The sequence below is a fragment of the Rhinopithecus bieti genome, unplaced genomic scaffold, assembly GCF_001698545.2.
Source record: "Rhinopithecus bieti isolate Rb0 unplaced genomic scaffold, ASM169854v2 scaffold_12189, whole genome shotgun sequence".
NCBI classification, from domain to species: Eukaryota; Metazoa; Chordata; class Mammalia; order Primates; family Cercopithecidae; genus Rhinopithecus; species Rhinopithecus bieti.
In genome coordinates this window covers 326,511-347,699 of record NW_016807086.1, presented here as the reverse complement: position 1 = coordinate 347,699, position 21,189 = coordinate 326,511, and the positions used below count along the sequence as shown (strand labels likewise).

General features: G+C 37.7%; 1 protein-coding gene across 1 annotated transcript in view; it reads left to right on the top strand.

Annotated features, from left to right (window-relative positions):
• The window catches only part of SLF1 (SMC5/6 complex localization factor 1), an 85,454-nt gene that overhangs the window by 39,007 nt on the left and 25,258 nt on the right, over positions 1-21,189 (top strand). The window contains 5 exon segments of the mRNA XM_017880121.1: positions 7,008-7,061; positions 8,477-8,635; positions 10,879-11,042; positions 15,065-15,193; positions 15,752-15,917. Coding sequence (XP_017735610.1) covers positions 7,008-7,061; positions 8,477-8,635; positions 10,879-11,042; positions 15,065-15,193; positions 15,752-15,917 — 672 coding nt within the window.

The window sequence follows — 21,189 nt, the reverse complement described above, 5'->3', positions numbered from 1 at the left end:
TCTTTAATAAATATTTGTTAATTTATAATTACTCTAAATAATAATAGATCTTTATTAATTCCTTCTGCTAATTTGGGGTTTGGTTTGTTCTTGCTGTTCTTGTTCCTTGAGGTGTGTTGTTAGGTTGATTATTTGAAATCTTTCTACTTTTTAGATACAGGCATTTTTTCTGTAAATGTCCCTTTTAGCACTGCTTTCGCTGTATTCTATAGGTTTTGGTATGTTGTGTTTCCATTTTTATTTATTATAAGAAATGTTTTATTTCCTTCTCAATTACTTCATTGACCCAATGGTCGTTTAGGAACATGTGATTTTATTTACATGTATTTGTACAGTTTCCAAAGTTTCTCTTACTGATTTTTAGTTTTATTCCATTGTTGCCTGAGAAAGACACTTGATATGACTTCAGATCTTTTCAAATTTTTTGAGACTTGTTCTGTGGCCTAATGTTTACCCTGAAGAATGTCCCATATACTAATGAGAAGAATGTGTATTCCACAGCTGTTGGATAAAATGTTCTTTAAATGTCTGTTAGGTTCATTTGTTCTAAAGTGCAGTTTAAATCCAATGTTTGTTTTTTGATTTTCTGTTTCAATAATCTATCCAATGCTTAGAATGGGGTAGTAGAGTCCCCAACTGTTACTGTGTTGAAGTCTCTGTCTCCCTCTAGATCTAGTAATATTTGCCTTATATATCTGGGTGCTCCAAGTTGGGTGCATAGATATTTAGAAGTGTTATGTCCTCTTGCGAAATTGATCTTTTATCAGTATATAATGACCTTCTTTATCTCTTTTACAGTTTTAACTTAGAAAGTTTTTTCTGATGTAAGTATAGCTACTCCTGCTCGCATTGGTTTCCATTCTTGTGGAATATCTTTTCCATTCTTCTTCACTTTCAGTCTTTATGTGTTTTAACAGGTGGAGAGAGTTTCTTATAGGCAACACACTGCTTTTTTAATGCATGTCGCCAGTCAGCCAGTCTATATCTTCTATGTGGAGATTTTAATCCATCTACATTCAAGGTTATTGTGGGTGAGGACTTACTCCTGTTATTTTATTAATTGTTTTGTGATTGTTTTGTAAGTCCTCTTTTCATTTCTTTTATTGTTTATCATTGCATTTGGGTGGTTTTTTTGTATTGGTAACATTTGGCTCTTATTTGTATTTTGCTTTACAGTGAGTTTCATACTTTCTTGTGTTTTCATGATGGTAGATAGCATCTGTTTGCTTCCAATTGTAGAACTTGTTTAAACATTTCTTGTGTGGTTGGTCTGTTAGTAATGAATTCTCTGTTTTGCTTGTCCAGGAAAGACTTTATTTCTCCATTATTTTGAAGGATAGGTTTTCTGGGTATAATATTCTTGCCTGTTGAGTTGGGTTTGTTGTTGTTGTTTTGGTTTCAATACTGTGAACGTGTCATCTTATTCTTTCCTGGCTTATAAGGCTTCTACTGAGAAATCTGTTGTCACCCTGATTGGGATTTCCTTATATGTGACTTTATGCTTTTCTCTTGATGTTTTAGGATTCTTTCTTTGTCTTTGACTTTTGATAGTTTGACTGTAATGTGCCTTGGAGACCTTTGAGGATTGAATCTATTTGGAAATAGCTCTTACAACACTTGGGACATTTTCCGCTATTGTTTTAAAATGGGTTTTCTATGCCTTTGCCCATCACTTCTCCATCTGGAACTCTCAAAATTGGAATATTTCTTTACTTTATGGTTTCCCATATGTCATTTAGGCTTTTTTTCTTTTGTCTGTTATTTCAAAAGACCTGTCTTCATGTTTAGAAATAGTTTCTTTTGCTTTATCTAGTCTATTGCTGAAGTTCTCTGTTATATTTTTTATTTCGTTCATTGAATTCTTAAGTTCCATGATTTCTATTTGGTTCTTTTCTATGATTATCTCTTCGTTGAATTTCTCATTGAGATCATGAATTATCTTCCTGCTTACTTTGTATTATTCATCTGTGTTCTTTTGTATCTCACTGAGTTTTTTTAATATCATTTTAATTTTTTTTCAGGAATTTTATTGGTTTCCTTTTGGTGGAATCTGTTGCTGGAAAATTACTGTGTTCCTTTACAGGTGCCATGTTTTCTTGCTTTTCACCTTTCTTGTGTAGTTATGTTGCTATCTGTGTATCTCGTGTAACAGTCACTTCAAATGTTGTGAATTGGTTTTCATAGGGAAAGACTTTTTTCTATAGTTGTATCTATAGTGTAGGTTGGATCGGGTGCTTTAGTTTTGCCAGATGTGAGCACATTGGTGTAGTCTTCATATGATTTCTTCATCTGTAGTCATCCACAGTGTTGTCTTTGAGTTTGTCAGTGGCTTAGGCTGCATTTGTTATTGGAGGCTGTAATGAAGCATTGCTGGGGATGTGGACACAGGCGGGTGGTCCTTGGGCAGCAGTGGTGGTGGCAGCAGGCTGTGCATGCTGGTTCTTGAGTCCCTGGGCAATATACATGGACACCAGTTATCGCAGGTCTGGGTAGGCCAATCCCTGTGCCTCCTGGTGGCCTGCTTGGGTGCCAGCAGTGACAGTAGTGGGGTGAGTGGGTCCTCAGGTCTCTGGGTGGTGTGNATCCAATGCTTAGAATGGGGTAGTAGAGTCCCCAACTGTTACTGTGTTGAAGTCTCTGTCTCCCTCTAGATCTAGTAATATTTGCCTTATATATCTGGGTGCTCCAAGTTGGGTGCATAGATATTTAGAAGTGTTATGTCCTCTTGCGAAATTGATCTTTTTATCAGTATATAATGACCTTCTTTATCTCTTTTTACAGTTTTTAACTTAGAAAGTTTTTTCTGATGTAAGTATAGCTACTCCTGCTCGCATTGGTTTCCATTCTTGTGGAATATCTTTTTCCATTCTTCTTCACTTTCAGTCTTTATGTGTTTTAACAGGTGGAGAGAGTTTCTTATAGGCAACACACTGCTTTTTTAATGCATGTCGCCAGTCAGCCAGTCTATATCTTCTATGTGGAGATTTTAATCCATCTACATTCAAGGTTATTGTGGGTGAGGACTTACTCCTGTTATTTTATTAATTGTTTTGTGATTGTTTTGTAAGTCCTCTTTTCATTTCTTTTATTGTTTATCATTGCATTTGGGTGGTTTTTTTGTATTGGTAACATTTGGCTCTTATTTGTATTTTTGCTTTACAGTGAGTTTCATACTTTCTTGTGTTTTCATGATGGTAGATAGCATCTGTTTGCTTCCAATTGTAGAACTTGTTTAAACATTTCTTGTGTGGTTGGTCTGTTAGTAATGAATTCTCTGTTTTGCTTGTCCAGGAAAGACTTTATTTCTCCATTATTTTTGAAGGATAGGTTTTCTGGGTATAATATTCTTGCCTGTTGAGTTGGGTTTGTTGTTGTTGTTTTTGGTTTCAATACTGTGAACGTGTCATCTTATTCTTTCCTGGCTTATAAGGCTTCTACTGAGAAATCTGTTGTCACCCTGATTGGGATTTCCTTATATGTGACTTTATGCTTTTTCTCTTGATGTTTTTAGGATTCTTTCTTTGTCTTTGACTTTTGATAGTTTGACTGTAATGTGCCTTGGAGACCTTTGAGGATTGAATCTATTTGGAAATAGCTCTTACAACACTTGGGACATTTTCCGCTATTGTTTTTAAAATGGGTTTTCTATGCCTTTGCCCATCACTTCTCCATCTGGAACTCTCAAAATTGGAATATTTCTTTACTTTATGGTTTCCCATATGTCATTTAGGCTTTTTTTCTTTTTGTCTGTTATTTCAAAAGACCTGTCTTCATGTTTAGAAATAGTTTCTTTTGCTTTATCTAGTCTATTGCTGAAGTTCTCTGTTATATTTTTTATTTCGTTCATTGAATTCTTAAGTTCCATGATTTCTATTTGGTTCTTTTCTATGATTATCTCTTCGTTGAATTTCTCATTGAGATCATGAATTATCTTCCTGCTTACTTTGTATTATTCATCTGTGTTCTTTTGTATCTCACTGAGTTTTTTTAATATCATTTTAATTTTTTTTCAGGAATTTTATTGGTTTCCTTTTTGGTGGAATCTGTTGCTGGAAAATTACTGTGTTCCTTTACAGGTGCCATGTTTTCTTGCTTTTTCACCTTTCTTGTGTAGTTATGTTGCTATCTGTGTATCTCGTGTAACAGTCACTTCAAATGTTGTGAATTGGTTTTCATAGGGAAAGACTTTTTTCTATAGTTGTATCTATAGTGTAGGTTGGATCGGGTGCTTTAGTTTTGCCAGATGTGAGCACATTGGTGTAGTCTTCATATGATTTCTTCATCTGTAGTCATCCACAGTGTTGTCTTTGAGTTTGTCAGTGGCTTAGGCTGCATTTGTTATTGGAGGCTGTAATGAAGCATTGCTGGGGATGTGGACACAGGCGGGTGGTCCTTGGGCAGCAGTGGTGGTGGCAGCAGGCTGTGCATGCTGGTTCTTGAGTCCCTGGGCAATATACATGGACACCAGTTATCGCAGGTCTGGGTAGGCCAATCCCTGTGCCTCCTGGTGGCCTGCTTGGGTGCCAGCAGTGACAGTAGTGGGGTGAGTGGGTCCTCAGGTCTCTGGGTGGTGTGCATGGTGTTGGCAATGGCAGTACTGGTTGTGGGCCAATCCTCGGGCCCCCAGGTAGCAACCATGGGTGCCAGCAGTGGTGGAAGTAGGCTGAGCAGGCCAGGTGGCACATGTGGGTGGTTACCAGCAGCGGCAGCTCGACATGCTCATTCTTTGATCCCCCTAGTTGTTTGCATAGGTGCTCCTGGTAGCTGGTGTGATGGGTCGATCCACAGGTTCTCAGATGATGTGCTGGGGCCCCATCAGCAGTGGCAGTTGGCAGAGTGGGTTGTCCTAGGCCCCCAGATGGTGTATTTGGGTACTCGGTTGGTGAATGGGTGGGTTGATCCCAATGTTCCTGGATGACAAGTGTAGGTGGCATTGCCAGAGACTGCATGCAGGGCTAACCTGTTCCTAGGCCCCTGATGATGGGTGTGGGTGCCAGCTGTGGTGAGTGAGGCAGGTCTGTTCACAGGCATCATATCAGCGTGCTCAAGTGCCTGTTGCAGTGGGCCAGGTAGTCCTGTTATCAGGCCTCTCGATGGGTGTGCACAGGCAGCAGGAGTGTTGGACAGGGATGGGTTGATACCCATTCTCCCTGGCAGTGCACTTGGGCTCTGGTGGCATTGCTAGTAGTCGGAGTGGGGTAGGCGTCTCCTCAGGCCCCCCAATAGTTCCTGCAGGCCCTGGCTGCAGCAGACAAGGCGGTCTGATCCCCACGTTCTCGTATAGTGCATTTACACAGTGGTGGCGGGTGGGGTAGGCCTGTCTTCAGGCTTCCAGATGGTGCTTGTGGGCACCAGTGGCAGGCAGAGTGGATCTATCTTTAAGCCCTGGGACAACCCCCAGTGGACCAGTCCTCAGGCCTCCTGAAGCCACATGCAAGTGTATGACGATGCTGCTGCTGGACAGGGTTTGAAACACACAGAAACTCTGTGGGACATGGTTTCTGGCAGTGACAGAGGCCCCAGACAGGTGGCTGTCAGGATCTGAGGAGCTCCTTCTTTGGTTCCTTTTGTCCCCAGGGTGGGCTCCCTGGTGCACTCCACCTCCTACTCCTCAGGATGTAGGACACTGTGTAGGTAAGAGTGCTGGCCACCTAGTTGCATTGTTGACTCCAGCTGGCATCATGACACTTCAGCCCTCTGGGTGGACAGGAATATCAGTGGGGCTCCTGGCTTTGGATATCCAGGGACTGTTGGGCCCCAGAGCAGGATGTAGTCTGGTAGTGTCTGGGCTCTCAAAATGGCACCGTGCTGCAGCCTCTTGGGTGCCAGCAGATTATGTGGTACTCAGTGTGTACTCTGTCTTTGGAATAATGCCATTGAGTGGACTCCAGGCAGCTTTCTAAACTAGTCTCTGGGCCTGTGAGGACTAAGGGGCTTTCCTGTGGCTAGGATTGCAGGAATTCATGGTGGGAATGTGAATCTGTGTAGATCTCTCTTTTGTTTTTCCCATTCGTAGTGGGTAGTTTCTCCAGGCTCCCAGCCAGTTCCATTTGAGCCAGCTGCTTTGCTTCTCTGTCTTTGCTTGCCTCAGAGATTCCCTATCACTTTTGAATTGTAATGTTCTCTCTTAGATGCGCTATTCGATACTTGATTATCTGCTCACTGTTTTAGTCCTTTGTGGAAGAGTTGAGTGCCAAGCACCTCGAAGTCGGCCTTTTTGAAGCCCCCTTCTTCCAGGGTTTTTTTTTTTTTTTTTTTTTTTTTGAGACAGGTTCTTGCTCTGTTGCCCAAGCTGGAGTGCAGTGGCACAATCTCAGCTCACTGAAACCTGTGCTTTCCATGTTCAAGCAATTCTCCTGCCTTAACCTCTCTAGAGTAGCTGGGATTACAGGCGCCTGCACCACGCCTGGCTAATTTTTGTATATTTAATAGAGATGGGGTTTTGCCATGTTGTCCAGGCTGGTCTCAAACTCCTGACCTCAGGTGATCTGTCCAGCTTGGCCTTCCAAAGTACTGGGATTACAGGTTGTGAGCCACAGCGCCCAGCCTCAGGGTATTATCTCTTTATTATATTTGTTGCAGATATTTTTCCAGGATAATCTTTTAAATATGCAATTATAGGTATGTTAAAACAAGATTTGACGTATGGTTATATAGCAAACATAACTGACGTTTTTTTTTCTCCTATGTACCCTTGTAGAAAATGCTCTCCCCATTTATATTTCTAATAATTCTGACAGTAAGGACAATGGACCTCTTCAGATCTTCAAAGTGAATATGACTTAATTATTGTAATTTAGAAGGAGAAAATAGAGAAATGTTCATAGTTGTGAGAGTTCCCTAAAATAATAAAAGTTGCTGGTTTGAGTAAATATGAGCATCATATTAACTATAGCTAGTAATGTGTTCCTGGATCTGTTTTATATGTTTTTCCAAGGTTTGGGGAAGCTGAAATGTATTTTTCAGTCTTAAAATGTTGTATTAATTATATGGTTGCTCTTTTGTAGGCTGTCAGATACAACTGCGTTAGAATAGATAAACAACCAGTGTACAATGTAGAGGTAAGGGACTTGGAACAGCATTGGTGATGGCGGCAAAGAAGAAGTTTTGTGTTTTGTTATTGTTAGTTATTTTGAATAAAAGTAATGTGTTGTATGCACAATTAGAAGTAATGTGTTGTATGCACAAATAAAGAAATACAGTTTCTCTAATCAGAAATGATAAAAATATTCTGTCAAAACTCCAGATTTTCCATATAATAGTAAAAAATGATCACAAATATTAACAGCACACCTCGTGCTTATGACAGGTGAAATATACATTCCTGTTCTCATGTTTCATAACTTTCATAATGACTACTTTTAGATTAAAATTTTTTGGCCTGATATTTACAAAAGTGTATTTATTTTGTTATTTAAAGAAAATGATACCTTTATTTTATATACTTTCATTTCAGAACAAAATAAACCCACAATACATATATCCAGTCCGTTGTTAAATTAGGGAGGGAATGGGGCTTGAGGCCCTTGTTTCCTTATTTATTCTTCTAAACTGGATTTTTTAATTCCATGTAGTCTTTTAGAGTATTTTGACTCAAATTATTCAAAGTAGTTACTTTTATTATTAAGAATAGTTTGACCAACAGGAATGTGTTTTGTGAAGCTCTTAGAGTTATATAAACACACATCCTCAGAGTGATTTTATGATTCTCCCAATTAGTTTTCGCTTTTTGCAAATGTTGCTTGTGCTTGATGATATCTTAACATTTAAAAGATATTTTAATAGGGTTCATTTTTAAGTTTAAAAGAAAACCAAAAAATAATTTTCACCTAAAGAACTATGTCATTGTAGCCCTTTCTCTTTTTTATAAACCATACTCTGCAAATTCCTATTAAAGGTTTATATTTTAGAGGCAGTATTTTCCCTTACTACTGAAGGCAACAGAAAATAATTAATATAACAAGTAATAAAACACATTCATACATATCATCCTCTTTGCACTGCATAATCTCATCCAGCAGCAAGGCCAGGAATTATCTTCATTTCACAGATGAGGAAATTAAAATTTGTTACTAGGCCGGGCGCGGTAGCTTACGCCTGTAATCCCAGCACTTAGGGAGGCCGAGGCAAACGGATCACCTGAGGTCAGGAGTTCGAGACCAGCTTGGCCAATATGGTGTAACCCCGTCTCTACTAAGAATACAAAAACTAGCTGGGCATGGTGGCATGCATCTGTAGGCCCCAGCTATTCAGGAGGCTGAGGCAGGAGAATCACTTGAACCTGGGAGTTGGAGGTTGCAGTGAGCCGAGATCACACCACTGCATTCCAGCCTGGGTAACAGAGTGAGGCTCCGTCTCAAATAAATAAATAAATAAATAAATAAATAAATAAATAAATAACTTCTTACTAATTCAAGATTTGATTGCAAAATTTTATCGTTCTTTTCTCTGAATCATAGAATCTTTCCTTTCTTAGGTTAAAAATACTGAATTTCCCAGAGGTGTATTAAATTTAATTGAAAGCCTCATAGAAGGACAGTTTTTTAAAGAAGCAATTGAGGAACTTTCCACTTTGCAGGCACATTATATCCCTCCTGTATGCATTCTTCATGCCCTTCTAGAGAACGTTCTACAGGTAAGAGCAGCCTTAAGGATTTATAATCTTTTTTTCAAAGAATGTTAAAATGTGAACATTTTCTCATTTTTTGTATGTTTACAGTTTATTTTCTCTGTTCAGTGTTCTTTTTTTCTTCATTTTACTAATGCAGTACCCATTTATTACCACTCTTCTGTTTTCCAGCTATATACTAGATACTACTCTTAGTGCTTTAGCTAATTATTTTCTCAGGATTTCTAAGATAATTTTGTTTTGGGGAAAAAGATTATCTAATTTTTCTCATGGCAGTAAAGTATCAGATATAAAACTCAGATTGCAGTGATCTAGAATTACATTTGGTAAATTACTCCATTAGTACATTGATGATTATAATTTTTATTTATAGTATACGTAATGAACATACTCTTTGTTTAAAAAGAAAAGAGACAAGGTCCCTCTCTGTCACCTGGGCTGGACTGCAGTGGTGTGATCATGGCTCACTGTGGCCTCAACCTCCTAGGCTCAAGTAGTCCCCCTGCTTCAGTCTCCCAGGTAGCTGGCACTATAGGCGCATGCCACCATGCCCGGCTAATTTTTAAATTTTTTGTAGAGATGGAGTCTTGCTGTGTTGCCCATGCTGGGAACATATTCAAACTGTGTAAACCAATAGGAGCAAATATTCACAGATAGCTTTCTTTTTTTTTTTGAGACGGAGTCTCGCTCTGTGGCCCAGGCTAGAGTGCAGTGGCCGGACCTCAGCTCACTGCAAGCTCCGCCTCCCGGGTTCACGCCGTTCTCCTGCCTTAGCCTCCCGAGTAGCTGGGACTACAGGCGCCCGCCACCTCGCCCGGCTAGTTTTTTGTATTTTTTAGTAGAGACGGGGTTTCACCATGTTAGCAAGGATAGTCTTGATCTCCTGACCTCGTGATCCGCCCGTCTCGGCCTCCCAAAGTGCTGGGATTACAGGCTTGAGCCACCGTGCCCGGCCACAGATAGCTTTCTAATCATGCCCTTCACCAAGGTGCTAATTTGATAACATAACAGGCATAAGCTTTTTCAGGTATGTTATGTTGGTGATAAGTAAGCATGTTGCATGAATAGTTTCTTACCTTTAGTTCCTTTCAGGTAACATTTGAGACCTCTTAAATCTCATTATAATTGTGAAAAGGAAAACGAATATTTCATCTAAGGTAGTGTTAATAGAAGGGATTACCCAGTGTACAGATAGAGTCATCCCTTGCTATCACAGGATATTGGTTTCAGGAGCTTTGTGGATACTGAAATCTGCGCATAAGTCCTGCAGTTGGTTCTTCAGAACCTGCACTTATAGGAAAAGTCAGCCCTCCACATACGAAGGTTTTACGTCCTGTGAATACTGTATTTTTAAAGGTTTTCTTTTAGAGGTAATTGTAAAATTTTCCCTTACTACTGGGGAAAAATTTTTACTACTGAAGGCAGTAGAAAATAATTAATACAATAACTAATAAGATGCATTCATACATTCATACATATCATCCTCTTTGAGCTGTATAATCTCATTTAGCAGCAAGGGCAGGAATTATCTTTATTTTACAGGTGAGGAAATTAAAACTTCTTACTAGGCCAAGTGCTGTGGCTCATGCCTGTAATCCCAGCACTTTGAGAGGCCAAGGCCTCCCAAATACAGAATACTGTATTTAGTTGCAGATGTGGAACCTATGGATGTGAAGGGTGGGCTACATTTATTGGAAAAAATTCGTGTGTAAGTAGTCTCGTGCAGTTAAAACCTGTTATTCAGGTATCAGCTGTACATAGAGTATACCTCTCAGTTTATTTAATTAGCTAAACATCATGCTTCTATCTGCTTTTATTTGTCTAAACACATATATTTGGCAAGAAACTTAGGCCAGGGTTAGGCCAGGCATAGTGGCTTACACCTGTAATCGTAGCACTTTGGTACACTGAGGTGGGCAGATCACAAGGTCAAGAGTTTGAGACTAGTCTGGCCAACATAGTGAAACCCCATCTCTACTAAAAATACAAAAATTAGCCCGGCGTGTTGGTGGGCACCTGTAGTCCCAGCTACTCGGGAGACTGAGGCAGGAAAATTGCTTGAACCCGGGAGGCGCAGGTTGCGGTTAGCCAAGATTGTGCTACTGCACTCCAGTCTGAGTGACAGAGCCAGACTCCTTCTCAAAAAAGGAAGTTAGGCCAGGGTTACTGTTTTGGTTTTAGACTGAATTAGCGAGTGAAACTACTTTTAGCTATAGTGTTTTATTTGTTTGTTTATTTTTGAATAATAGGATAACATAGATACATTTTCTGGTCGATACTTTCATATATTGTCAGCTCTTCTTCACCTGCATCCTCCTTGGAAGTCTCCAGCCATGTCAAGATATTATTTAGAGTTGTTTCAGTGTCCAACTTGTATGAAAGGAGCATGGTCTTTAGTAGAAGTCCTTATCAGGTAAGGAATTTCACATCTGACGATGCTACATTTGATTGAATAGTTGTTATGCTAAGTACTTTTTAAGATACTGATGAAAGAAGCATCTTTCTACTTTTGGAAAAGTGTGTGTAGTGTATTTTGCAAATACAAAGATGTATTATATTTATTGCAAAACTTACGAAAAGGCAAGTCTGTATTGGTCATGTTTTTCAGTCTGTTTCCTAAAAAAATGAAAAGTGAATGCATGAAATGGACTCACTAGAAAGCCAAATCATTATTATTTTTAACAAAATATAAATCTGCGTATTGTTTTTTAAATGAAGAAAATTAATTTATGGAATATGCATATCATCAGTTTTTGTCACCAAAAGTATAGACATTTGTAACTATAGTATCTATTTTAGGGCTTCAGTTATTTTTTTTTCAGCTAGAAATTTGAATTTTAAAATAGAACTTAATATTTCCTAAATATGTCATCTCTTTCATGCTTCTGCACATGCTGTCACTGCCTAGACCTTCCTCTGTCTTTCAGATGTTATTGTCTCCAGAAATTCTGTTTCACCTTCTTTCTCTCTAACAGAAAATGTTTTCCCCTTGCTATTCAAATAACTGTATTTGATAGCCCTTATTCTTCTGGGAAGATCTTTTCTTTTTCTGAGACAAGAGTCTTCCTCTGTCACCCAGGCTGGAGTGCAGTGGCCTGATATTGGCTCACTGTAACCTCTGCCTCCCAGGCTCAAGCAATTCTTATGCCTTAGCCTTCCAAGTAGCTGGAATTACAGGCATGTGCCACCACGTCCAGCTAATTTTTGTGTTTTTTTATTTTTAGTAGAGATGGGCTTTTACCATGTTGGTCAGTCTGGTCTCTAATTGCTGGCCTCAAGTGATCTGCCTGACTTGGCCTCCCAAAGTGCCGGGATTACAGGAGTGGACCACCACGCCTGACCGGGAAGATCTTTTTTTTTTTTTAATCTAAATGTCCAGTTTCAGGAGGTTCATAGTAGAGAAAGGACACCTGACCAGCCATGCAAAGGCTAGACCTCTGGTTAGCTCTTTGCGATCATAAAGATTCACATACCATCTTGGTTGTGATATATTTATAGTGAGCTAATCAGTTAACCTGCATGCATTTATTCATTCTTTTAACAAATTCTTGAGTACTTATGGAGAGCCAGACACTGTACTACATTTTAGGGATTAAAAAGATGATTTAAATAACAGTTCCTGCACTTTAAAAGTGACTGAGATGTAAACACAATACCAGCACAAAAGTACTAGCCCAACAGTATGAGCCCAGCATAAGTATATGATGTGAGGAAATAGTTTATGTGACTGACATCCTTCATAATTTCCAAATCTGTTCCTTTCTTCACTGTCAATTGTCTTTATTTTAAAGTTCCCATTGCTGCTTATGTGAACTATTGCAGTAGCTGCTTTATTGATCTTGGGTCTACTTTTTTCCTTTTTTCTTCCAAAGTACCCCACAGTATGCTCTTTCCAAAGTGATCTTGTCATTTCCCATGTTAAAGTCCTTCACTGACTCACATACATTGAACTACCTATAGAAGATGGTTCAAATTTCTTAGTGAAATACATAAGACCCTTCATGAGTTAGCCCTGATATATGTCTCAGTTCTCATCTTCACCACTTTACTGAGTGTGTCCAATCATTATTTTCCGTATCCTGTCTTTTGCTCTTATGTTTCCCGAATTTCCTAGTTTTTTTTTTTTTTTTTAAAGAGACTCTGTTTCCCAGACCGGAGTGCAATGGCACAATTACGACTCACTGCAGCCTGAAACTCCCAGGCTGAGGTGATCCCCACGCCTGGCTGGTTTTGTATTTTTTGTAGAAATGAGGTCTTACCATGTTTCCCAGGCTGGTCTCCAACACTTGAGCTCAAGCTTTCTGCCCACCTCAGCCTCCCAAAGTGCCAGGATTAAAGGCATGAGCCACCATGCCTGACTGCTTCACTTCGCTTCTCTTCTCTCCTCTGTCCTCTCTCCTGTCTCCTCTCTCTTCTCTCCCCTCCCCTCCCCTCCCCACCACCTCCGTCCTCCCCACCCCTACCGTAGAACCAGGCGCAGGGCAGCTCCTCCCCTCCGCTCCCCTCTCCTCTCCCCTCCGCTCCCTCCCATCCTCTCTCCTCTCACCTCCGCCCTGTCTCTCCTCTTTTCTCCTCAACTCCCCTCTGCCTTCCCCCCCTTCTCCCCTGCCCCCCTCCTCTCTCCTCTTTCTCTTCTCTTCTTTTCTCTTCACTTTTGTTCCTTTCCTTTTTCCCTTTTCTTTTCTCTTCTTTCCTTTCCTTTTCCTTTTTGAATCTCACTGTCACCAAGGACAGAGTGCAGTGGCAGGATCATAGCTCACTTCAATCTTGAACTCCTGGGTTCAGGCCATCCTCCTGCCTCAGCCTCCTGAGTACGTGGGACTACAGATGCCCACCACCATACCTGGCTAATATTTTTGTTGTTGTTGTGGTTGTAGTTTGCTTGTTTGTTTTTTGAGAAGCTGTTTCGCTCTGTTGCCCAGGCTGGAGTGCAGTGACGCAATCTTGGCTCACTGCAACCTCCGCCTCCCGGAATCAAGCTATTCTCCTGCCTCAGCCTCCCAAGTAGCTGGGATTACAGGCATGCGCCACCATGCCTTGCTACTTTTTTTTTTTTTTTTTTTTTTGTATTTAGTAGAGATGGGGTTTCACTGTGTTGGTCAGGCTGGTCTCGAACTCCTGACCCACCTTCGCTTCCCAAAGTGCTGAGATTACAGGCATGAGCTACTGCACCAGACCTACCTGACTAATTTTTAAAATTTTTGTAGAGGTGCAATCTCCCTGTGTTGCCCAGGCTGGTTTCAAATTCTTGGGCTCAAGCAATCCTCCTACCTTGGCCTCCCAAAGTGCTGGGATTACAGGAATGGGCTACCATGCTCAGCCATAGTTTTCCCTTAAAATGCAACTCTGCTGCCACTTTCTTACTCTTGCCCTTTCTTTTAAGTTTGTCACTCACATCAGTCCTATGACTTTATTAAGGATAGTTGCTCAGTCTTGTTTTTCTTTCTTTAAACTTCCCTCTTACAGAAGGTGTTCAGTCTTAAATATCTCCATCCTTAATATCTAATATAATGCCTGGAATATAAGTGCTTAATAAATGTTTGGATGAATTTATTGATGCTACAGGCAATAGATTTTGGGCAGCTTAAAAATAGACTTTTAAACAAAAATATCCAGATTTCATTTCAAAATAATTGGGTGCTGGGGAGGTGCTTAGCGAAGCGGTAGGAATGTAAATGAGCTAAGGGATACTGGTCTTTCTACTTTTGTATATATTTGAAATATTCCATAATACATAGAGAAACGTAAGTTCTCTATCTCTGATAGTTTTCAGAAAGACTGATTAACTATAGGCATGAAGAATCTTATAGACAGGTTGAATATTAAATAAATTGTTAAATTTAAAGCTACTAAGGACTCTCCTGAGAATGTTGTATTAAAAAAGAAGACAGGGAAAGTGGAGACAGAGGTAGAAAGTTATTGGTGCATTGTTGATATAATCAATAAGAAAGGTGGGAGACTGTAATAAATATTGTTACCTAGGCCCTATTTCATAAATCTTAAAAGTTCTGAGTAATCTTCTATTCTCTTTAAAAATATATTATAGAAGTGTGCTGTCTGACCCAGTAGCCACTAGCCATATCTATTTATATTTAAATTTTATTCAGACTAAGTAATTAAAAATTTGGGTCATTGGGTATACAAGCCACATTTCAAGTGTCTAGTAGAACATATACATCATCACAGAAAGTTCAGTTGGAGAGGACTGCTCTAGAAGACAGAAAGAAAATAAAATAATGAATTTTAAAAACTCTAAAAAAAGTAGCCCTAAATAATCTTCATTTACTAACTAATGAAAAAGAAAGTAATCTTGGGTAAGAAAGAGAAGGGTTCTGGCTAGTATTCCAGCAATACTCTAGAAGGAGAAATATTTTGTTCACAGATTACTTAGGGAATTGCTTGTATGTTATTGATTGTTGGGTTCATGTTTTTCAGGTCTTGCCTTTTCAATGAAAGCTTTTGTCATCAAATTTCAGAAAATATTGGCTCCAAGGTGCTCCACCTGACGCTGCTCAAATTTTTCTTTAATTTAATTGAAAGTGAAGTACAATATCTGAGTCAAAAGTAAGTTTTAATTGCAAAATAACACTTTTCTAAATTTCTGTTGTTTTATGCACCATTTTTTTTACAATTATTAAAAATATATTTCTAAAAAGTCACCTTGTTTTATATTTTAAAGTAGATTTGCTTTTAAAACATATTTCCAGATACTCTCAGTGGGAGTGAAGGTTTATATGCCCCTTTAAAAAATTTCCTCAGTTCACTTCCACTGTTAATTTGGATGGATATAAGAGTGTTTTCATTTTTTAGGATTTAAAAAAAATTAGTAATTGAATGCTAAGTAAAAAACTACACCAATTTTAAACACTGAGCCTACAATGATAAGTTTTACTCCTGCTCTAAAACTTGCAGGTAGATTACTGTGTATATATACATTGTCAATGACTTTATTGAACTGAGGCCATTTTTTATATTTTGTCCTTTATTATAATTTTTATAATCTTTGTATTTTATGATCTATGTTCAAAAATTGCTAGCATTTTTTTTTAACAGGAGAGATGTCAAGTAATTGTCATGATCAAATTGGCCTAAAGGTACACTTTTTGTTTATGTTTTAATTAGGTTATATGACTGGTCAGATTCTCAGAATCTGAAAATAACAGGAAAGGCAATGCTTCTTGAAATTTTTTGGTCAGGAAGTGAAACCTCTGCGCTTTTGACCAAACCAGTAAATATGCTTTTGGAATGGACTATATATTCTCACAAGGAAAAATGCAAGTCTAATGATGTAAGTAGGATTAATTATAGATGAATAGTCTATGGAAAAAGCACTTTGAATTATTTACCTTTTCCTCTCCCCTTTTTTCTTTGGATCACTTGAAAACAATTAAAATGTACCCAAATATATCATTGTTTTCTATTTAACTTATCTAGTTTTAAGGTAAAAGGCCCTTGGAGACTGGTTCCTTCATCATCTCACATTTGCATGTAGTAGCTATTGAGTTATTTGATAGTTACTGCTAAGAAATCTCTAGTTACTAACCTTTCTAGATTTTTTACTTTTGTACAATTTGATTCATGAAGAACTTAAGATTTAAAAATAAATGAGTCAATCCATACAGTTTTTGGGGGGTACTAATAAATACTAATATGTATTAGTATTATTAGTATTATTTTAAAACTACCTTTTTTGATGCTGAGTTATTTTCTGAAATATTTCTTTATAAGTCGATTTTGCCTGTCATTAGAAATTTAACATATAGTGATTTTAGTGTATTATCCATCTCATGGATAACAGTGTATAGCAACGTAACTGTGGCACATTTTGGTTACGTAACAAATATTAGTCACCTTTTTCCTTTTCAGAATGATCTCCCCTTGGAAATATATTGTCTACTTTTTTGTGTTATTCATTTCTGCTCTTTTAATTTTTTTTTTTTTACTTTCTCTTCTATCTTCTTGAATCTTTTTTTATTTTTAGTCTTCATTTCTAATACATGCACTTAATATAAATTACCTATTGAGTACAACTTGACATTCATTTCATAGTTTGATACTTTACCTTAGAGTGCTCTGTTTTTTTCAAAGTATTTTCTATTGTTAATTTTGATTTCCCTCTTTGATCCAAGAGATATTTTTAAAAGGTGTTTTAAGATTTCTAAATAGATGGGTTTTGTTTGTTCGGCTGTGCTTTTTTTTTTTGGTTAGTTTCTAGTAGTGAATTATAGTTCAAGAATGCACCTTATGCAATTTCTGCTTTCTGAAATTTACTGAAGTTCTCTTTTTGGCTCCATATAAGACTAGGAACCAGAATGTTTTTCTTCTGTTGGGTTGGATCAAACTTAATAATTGTTTTAATCAATCCTTCTGAGTCGACTTTGTTGATTTGCTAATCTATCTATTTTTAAGTTTCTATTTTATATATGCTAATATCACCTTATTATTCATAACTGATATATCATGACTACTAGTTATGATCCTATAACTACTAGTTAGGTAATATCTTTTTCAGGGATCGTAAGCATAGTAGTTAGGGTGGAGAGCTCAGTTATCAAACTACCATGAAGTCTATTCTGTCTTAACAAAACTGCTTATGTAGTTTCTAGTCAAATACTTCCTCAGATCCATTTTCTCTTCTCTACTTTTTAAATTACCGTGAAACTTACATTATACCTTTTCTTCATATTCTCTGTTGTTCACCTTACATCTACCTCTCCCTTTCTCTCTCTCTCTCTCTCTCCCTCTCTCTCTCCCTCTACCATTTCCCCTCTCCTCTCTCTCCCTCCCTCCCCCACTCCCATATAGATACATTTTTTTCTATACTTGCCGCATTCTGGATAGTATTTTCATCCAGTTTTCAGTTCATTAGTTCTTTCTTCAGCTGTGTCCAATATATTGTTAAACATGACCATTTCATTTAAATTTTTTGTATTTTTTCCAGGTAATAGACTTTTTAACTGTTCCAAACCGCTATGACTTGTTTTTATGGGTTTCAAGGTTTTCTTTCGTCTGTAACATGGCAATGACATTTATTATCTATGCTTGATTATTCCATATCTGAAGTCTTTATAGGTCTGTTTCTGTTGTTGTTTTTTGCTGTTTCCTTATCTTGTGCTTTTTTATTTTCTCTTGCAAGCTTGTTATTCACTATATACTTTTAAATTGCATTTGAAAAGTTATTTATAGAAACAATATGTGATAAACACCAGAATATCTTCCCTCAGAAAGAATTTCTGTTGAACTTCTGCCAAGTGCCTGGGTGCACCACTAGTTAAGGACTATTCTAATCCAGTGTCTATGTTTGGGGGACTCTAGATGGTTCAAATGAAGTAAAAGGCTCCATATACATTTAGTTTTGCTTCTGATTCATTCTTACCATGAGGATGAAGCCCTTCACTTTTTCATCCTATGACCGATTAAGTTTTGGCCATGACTTTTCTTTTTTTTTTTAATCTTTTTTTCCCCTGTGCTCCAGAAACCACAGTTCTTACTCTAGATTCTTCCTTAAAATCAGTGAAGGTCCTCAGGGCAAAGTCAGGTATATTTGAGTGGCTCACATAGGTACCTCACTAGATCTTGGCGTAGCAATTCCTCATAATTTATTGTCTTTTTTTTCTGAAATGTTTTGCATATTTCATTTAACATTTTTAGTTTTAGTGTTCTTCTCTAAGTGGGTTCAACTGAGGCCAGGTGCAGTGTTTCCCGCCTGTAATCCCAGCACTTTGATAAACTGAAGTGGAAGGATTGCTTGAGTCCAGGAGCTCAAGACCAGTCTGAGCAACATAGTGAGACCCCCATCTCTACCAAAAAAAAAAAAAAAAACCCAGGTGTGGTGGTGTGCACATGTTGTTAGTTTTAACTACTTGAGAGGCTGCCGTGGGAGGATTGCTTGAGCCCAGGAGTTGGAGGCTACAGTGAGCTATGGTTGCGCCACTGCATTCCAGCCTGGGTGACAGAGTGAGACCTTGTCTCTAAAAAAAAAAAAAAAAAGATTCATCTGAATTACCTAGGCCTTCATTAGAAATAGAAGTTCTTGCTGATTTTTTAAAAAATTCTTTTCAGTTGTCTGAGACAGGAAAATAGAAGTTCTTTTTGAGGTACTAATTTTGTTTTTTCTAAATCAGCATTAAAACGGGAAGATTGCTCGTGAGTGTAGCTAGATTTCTTTGTGATCAAGTAATCCTATTTAACAATAACCAGGTGTGTAGGCACTGTCTCATGCATGTATCTGATTTAAAAGGAAGTATGATTTTGCAAATTACAGAAATTAAAAATACTCAGCTGAAATAGGACTACTACTTACACCTCATTGCCAATTGAGTATAGCACTTTTAAGCTAAAGCTGATAGCGTCTTTATAAATTACCATCTGTCTTTTTATTTACTTTTTATACAATGCAATCATTAAGGATAGAAAATGTCTTCATTATAGAACATTTCTTTTTTTCATTCATTTGATTACATAAATAAAATTGCTCATTTATAATTTGAAAACAATAAAAAAAAAACTGATGTTTTTCCACAATTTTACTGAGTCTTCAAAGGACTATCACGATAAGAAATTACTTAAGCTCTGATGTAAACAGTAACAGATTATACATATTTACTTCAAGATTTTTTGTTCCAAACTTATAAAATAAAAGCAACATATTGTGAAGGCAGTCTGCACATAAATTGTCAGCATTGTTAATATGAGAACTGGGTTTTAAATTTTGCAAATTAATATTTAACATTTGAATTGCTTAAATTGATATAAAACTGCTTTTAAAATTGTATTACCTTTCTGCTAGATTTTTTTTTTTTTTTTTTTTTTTTTTTTTTTTTTTTTTTTTTTTTTTTGAGACGGAGTCTCGCTCTGTCGCCCAGGGTGGAGTGCAGTGGCCGGATCTCAGCTCACTGCAAGCTCCGCCTCCCGGGTCTACGCCATTCTCCTGCCTCAGCCTCCTGAGTAGCTGGGACTACAGGCGCCCGCCACCTCGCCCAGCTAGTTTTTTTTTTTTTTTTTGTTTTTTTTAGTGGAGACGGGGTTTCACCGTGTTAGCCAGGATGGTCTCGATCTTCTGACCTCGTGATCCGCCCGTCTCGGCCTCCCAAAGTGCTGGGATTACAGGCTTGAGCCACCGCGCCCGGCCTAGAATTCATTCTTGTACTTAATTAAATCTTTTTGGCAGTTTGCAGTTTCAAGAATTCCATGCATGTTCACAGACATCATTTTCTGTACTGTAAAGCATTTGTTTCTTGATTTGCTGAGTTGAAGTATTCAATTTAAGTCATTAGCTAAACAGAAGTCCTCAGTTTATGCTAATATTGTTTTGTCATAATGTCAATCAGCAAGTATTGCAGAGTGACACAATGGCAGCGAATTTCATTGTCATTAATCTGAGAAAGCGTTGGGCTTTCCTTGGCAAAGAGCAGAGGTGGGCTGTGTGAAGGTTATAGAGGAGGTACAATTTTTACTAGTCCCACTTTTCTTTGAGATGTTCTTAAGTGCTATTGATAATTCTACAATATAGGTAGAAATGTAAGCTAGTTTACATTAATAGATAAAGTTGATAAAGAGTTTGAATAACTTATTCAAGGTGTCACAGCTTGTTAGAGCAAAGCCTTGACTAGAGGCCAAGTCTCCACCGCACCACACTTTCTCATGTTTCAAATGCCAGTGTTTAAAACAGGAAGAGGCACAGTGTGTGCTTTATGTTTGCATCTTTCCAACAGAGTAGTTTGTCACGTATTACAGTGGGATATCATGGAAATCCCTAATCTGGGAGTCAGAAGGCCAAGATGCTAGTTTGTTCTACATTATAGATTAGTCAAGTTTTAGAAGATTGCCAATTTTATAAACTAGAAGTTACCTCTACTGGCAGATGATATAAAATCGTATTGACAGAATGTCTGGCAGTAGAGTAACATATTAGAAAGGAATTCTAAGGTAGATATATATCATATATGCAAAATCTTGTCTACCTTTTATTTCTTTGTTAATTCTTAGGGTATTCATGTTCTCTTCTGTCAGCTTTAACAAATATTTCAGTATTCCAAGAAAACTGCTTTCTTTTGATGATTTATTTACTATTTTCTTAGTAATCTATTTCTAAAGCTTATATGTCCACTATACTGGAAGGAATAGCATTGTTGATATATTGTTGAAGTGGCAGTGAGTATAATCCATAGCACACTGTCTTGGCCCTATTATTATGAGTGTGATAGTTAAGATTATGGTATGAAAGGATCTAAGAACTTGAAAGTGTCTTTTCATATAAAAACTTGCTATTATGGCTGTGTAGTAGTGTGCATGTTTAGCTAATGACATGAAACCAAGAATAACTTTGGCAGAATCTTTTTTATCATAGTAAAAAAGCGATAGTTATTCCTCGAAATCACTGCAAGACCTCTTCCCTCTCTCTGTTTAATAACATTAATATCAAGGTAAATTTAATATTAAGCAATATATTAATATTCTATTGTGATTTTAACTGTATGTACGACATATTTATGTAAGGAAAGAGGGAAAGTCCCAACTGGTTGATTTTTTTTTTTTTTTTTTTTTTTTTTTTTTTTTTT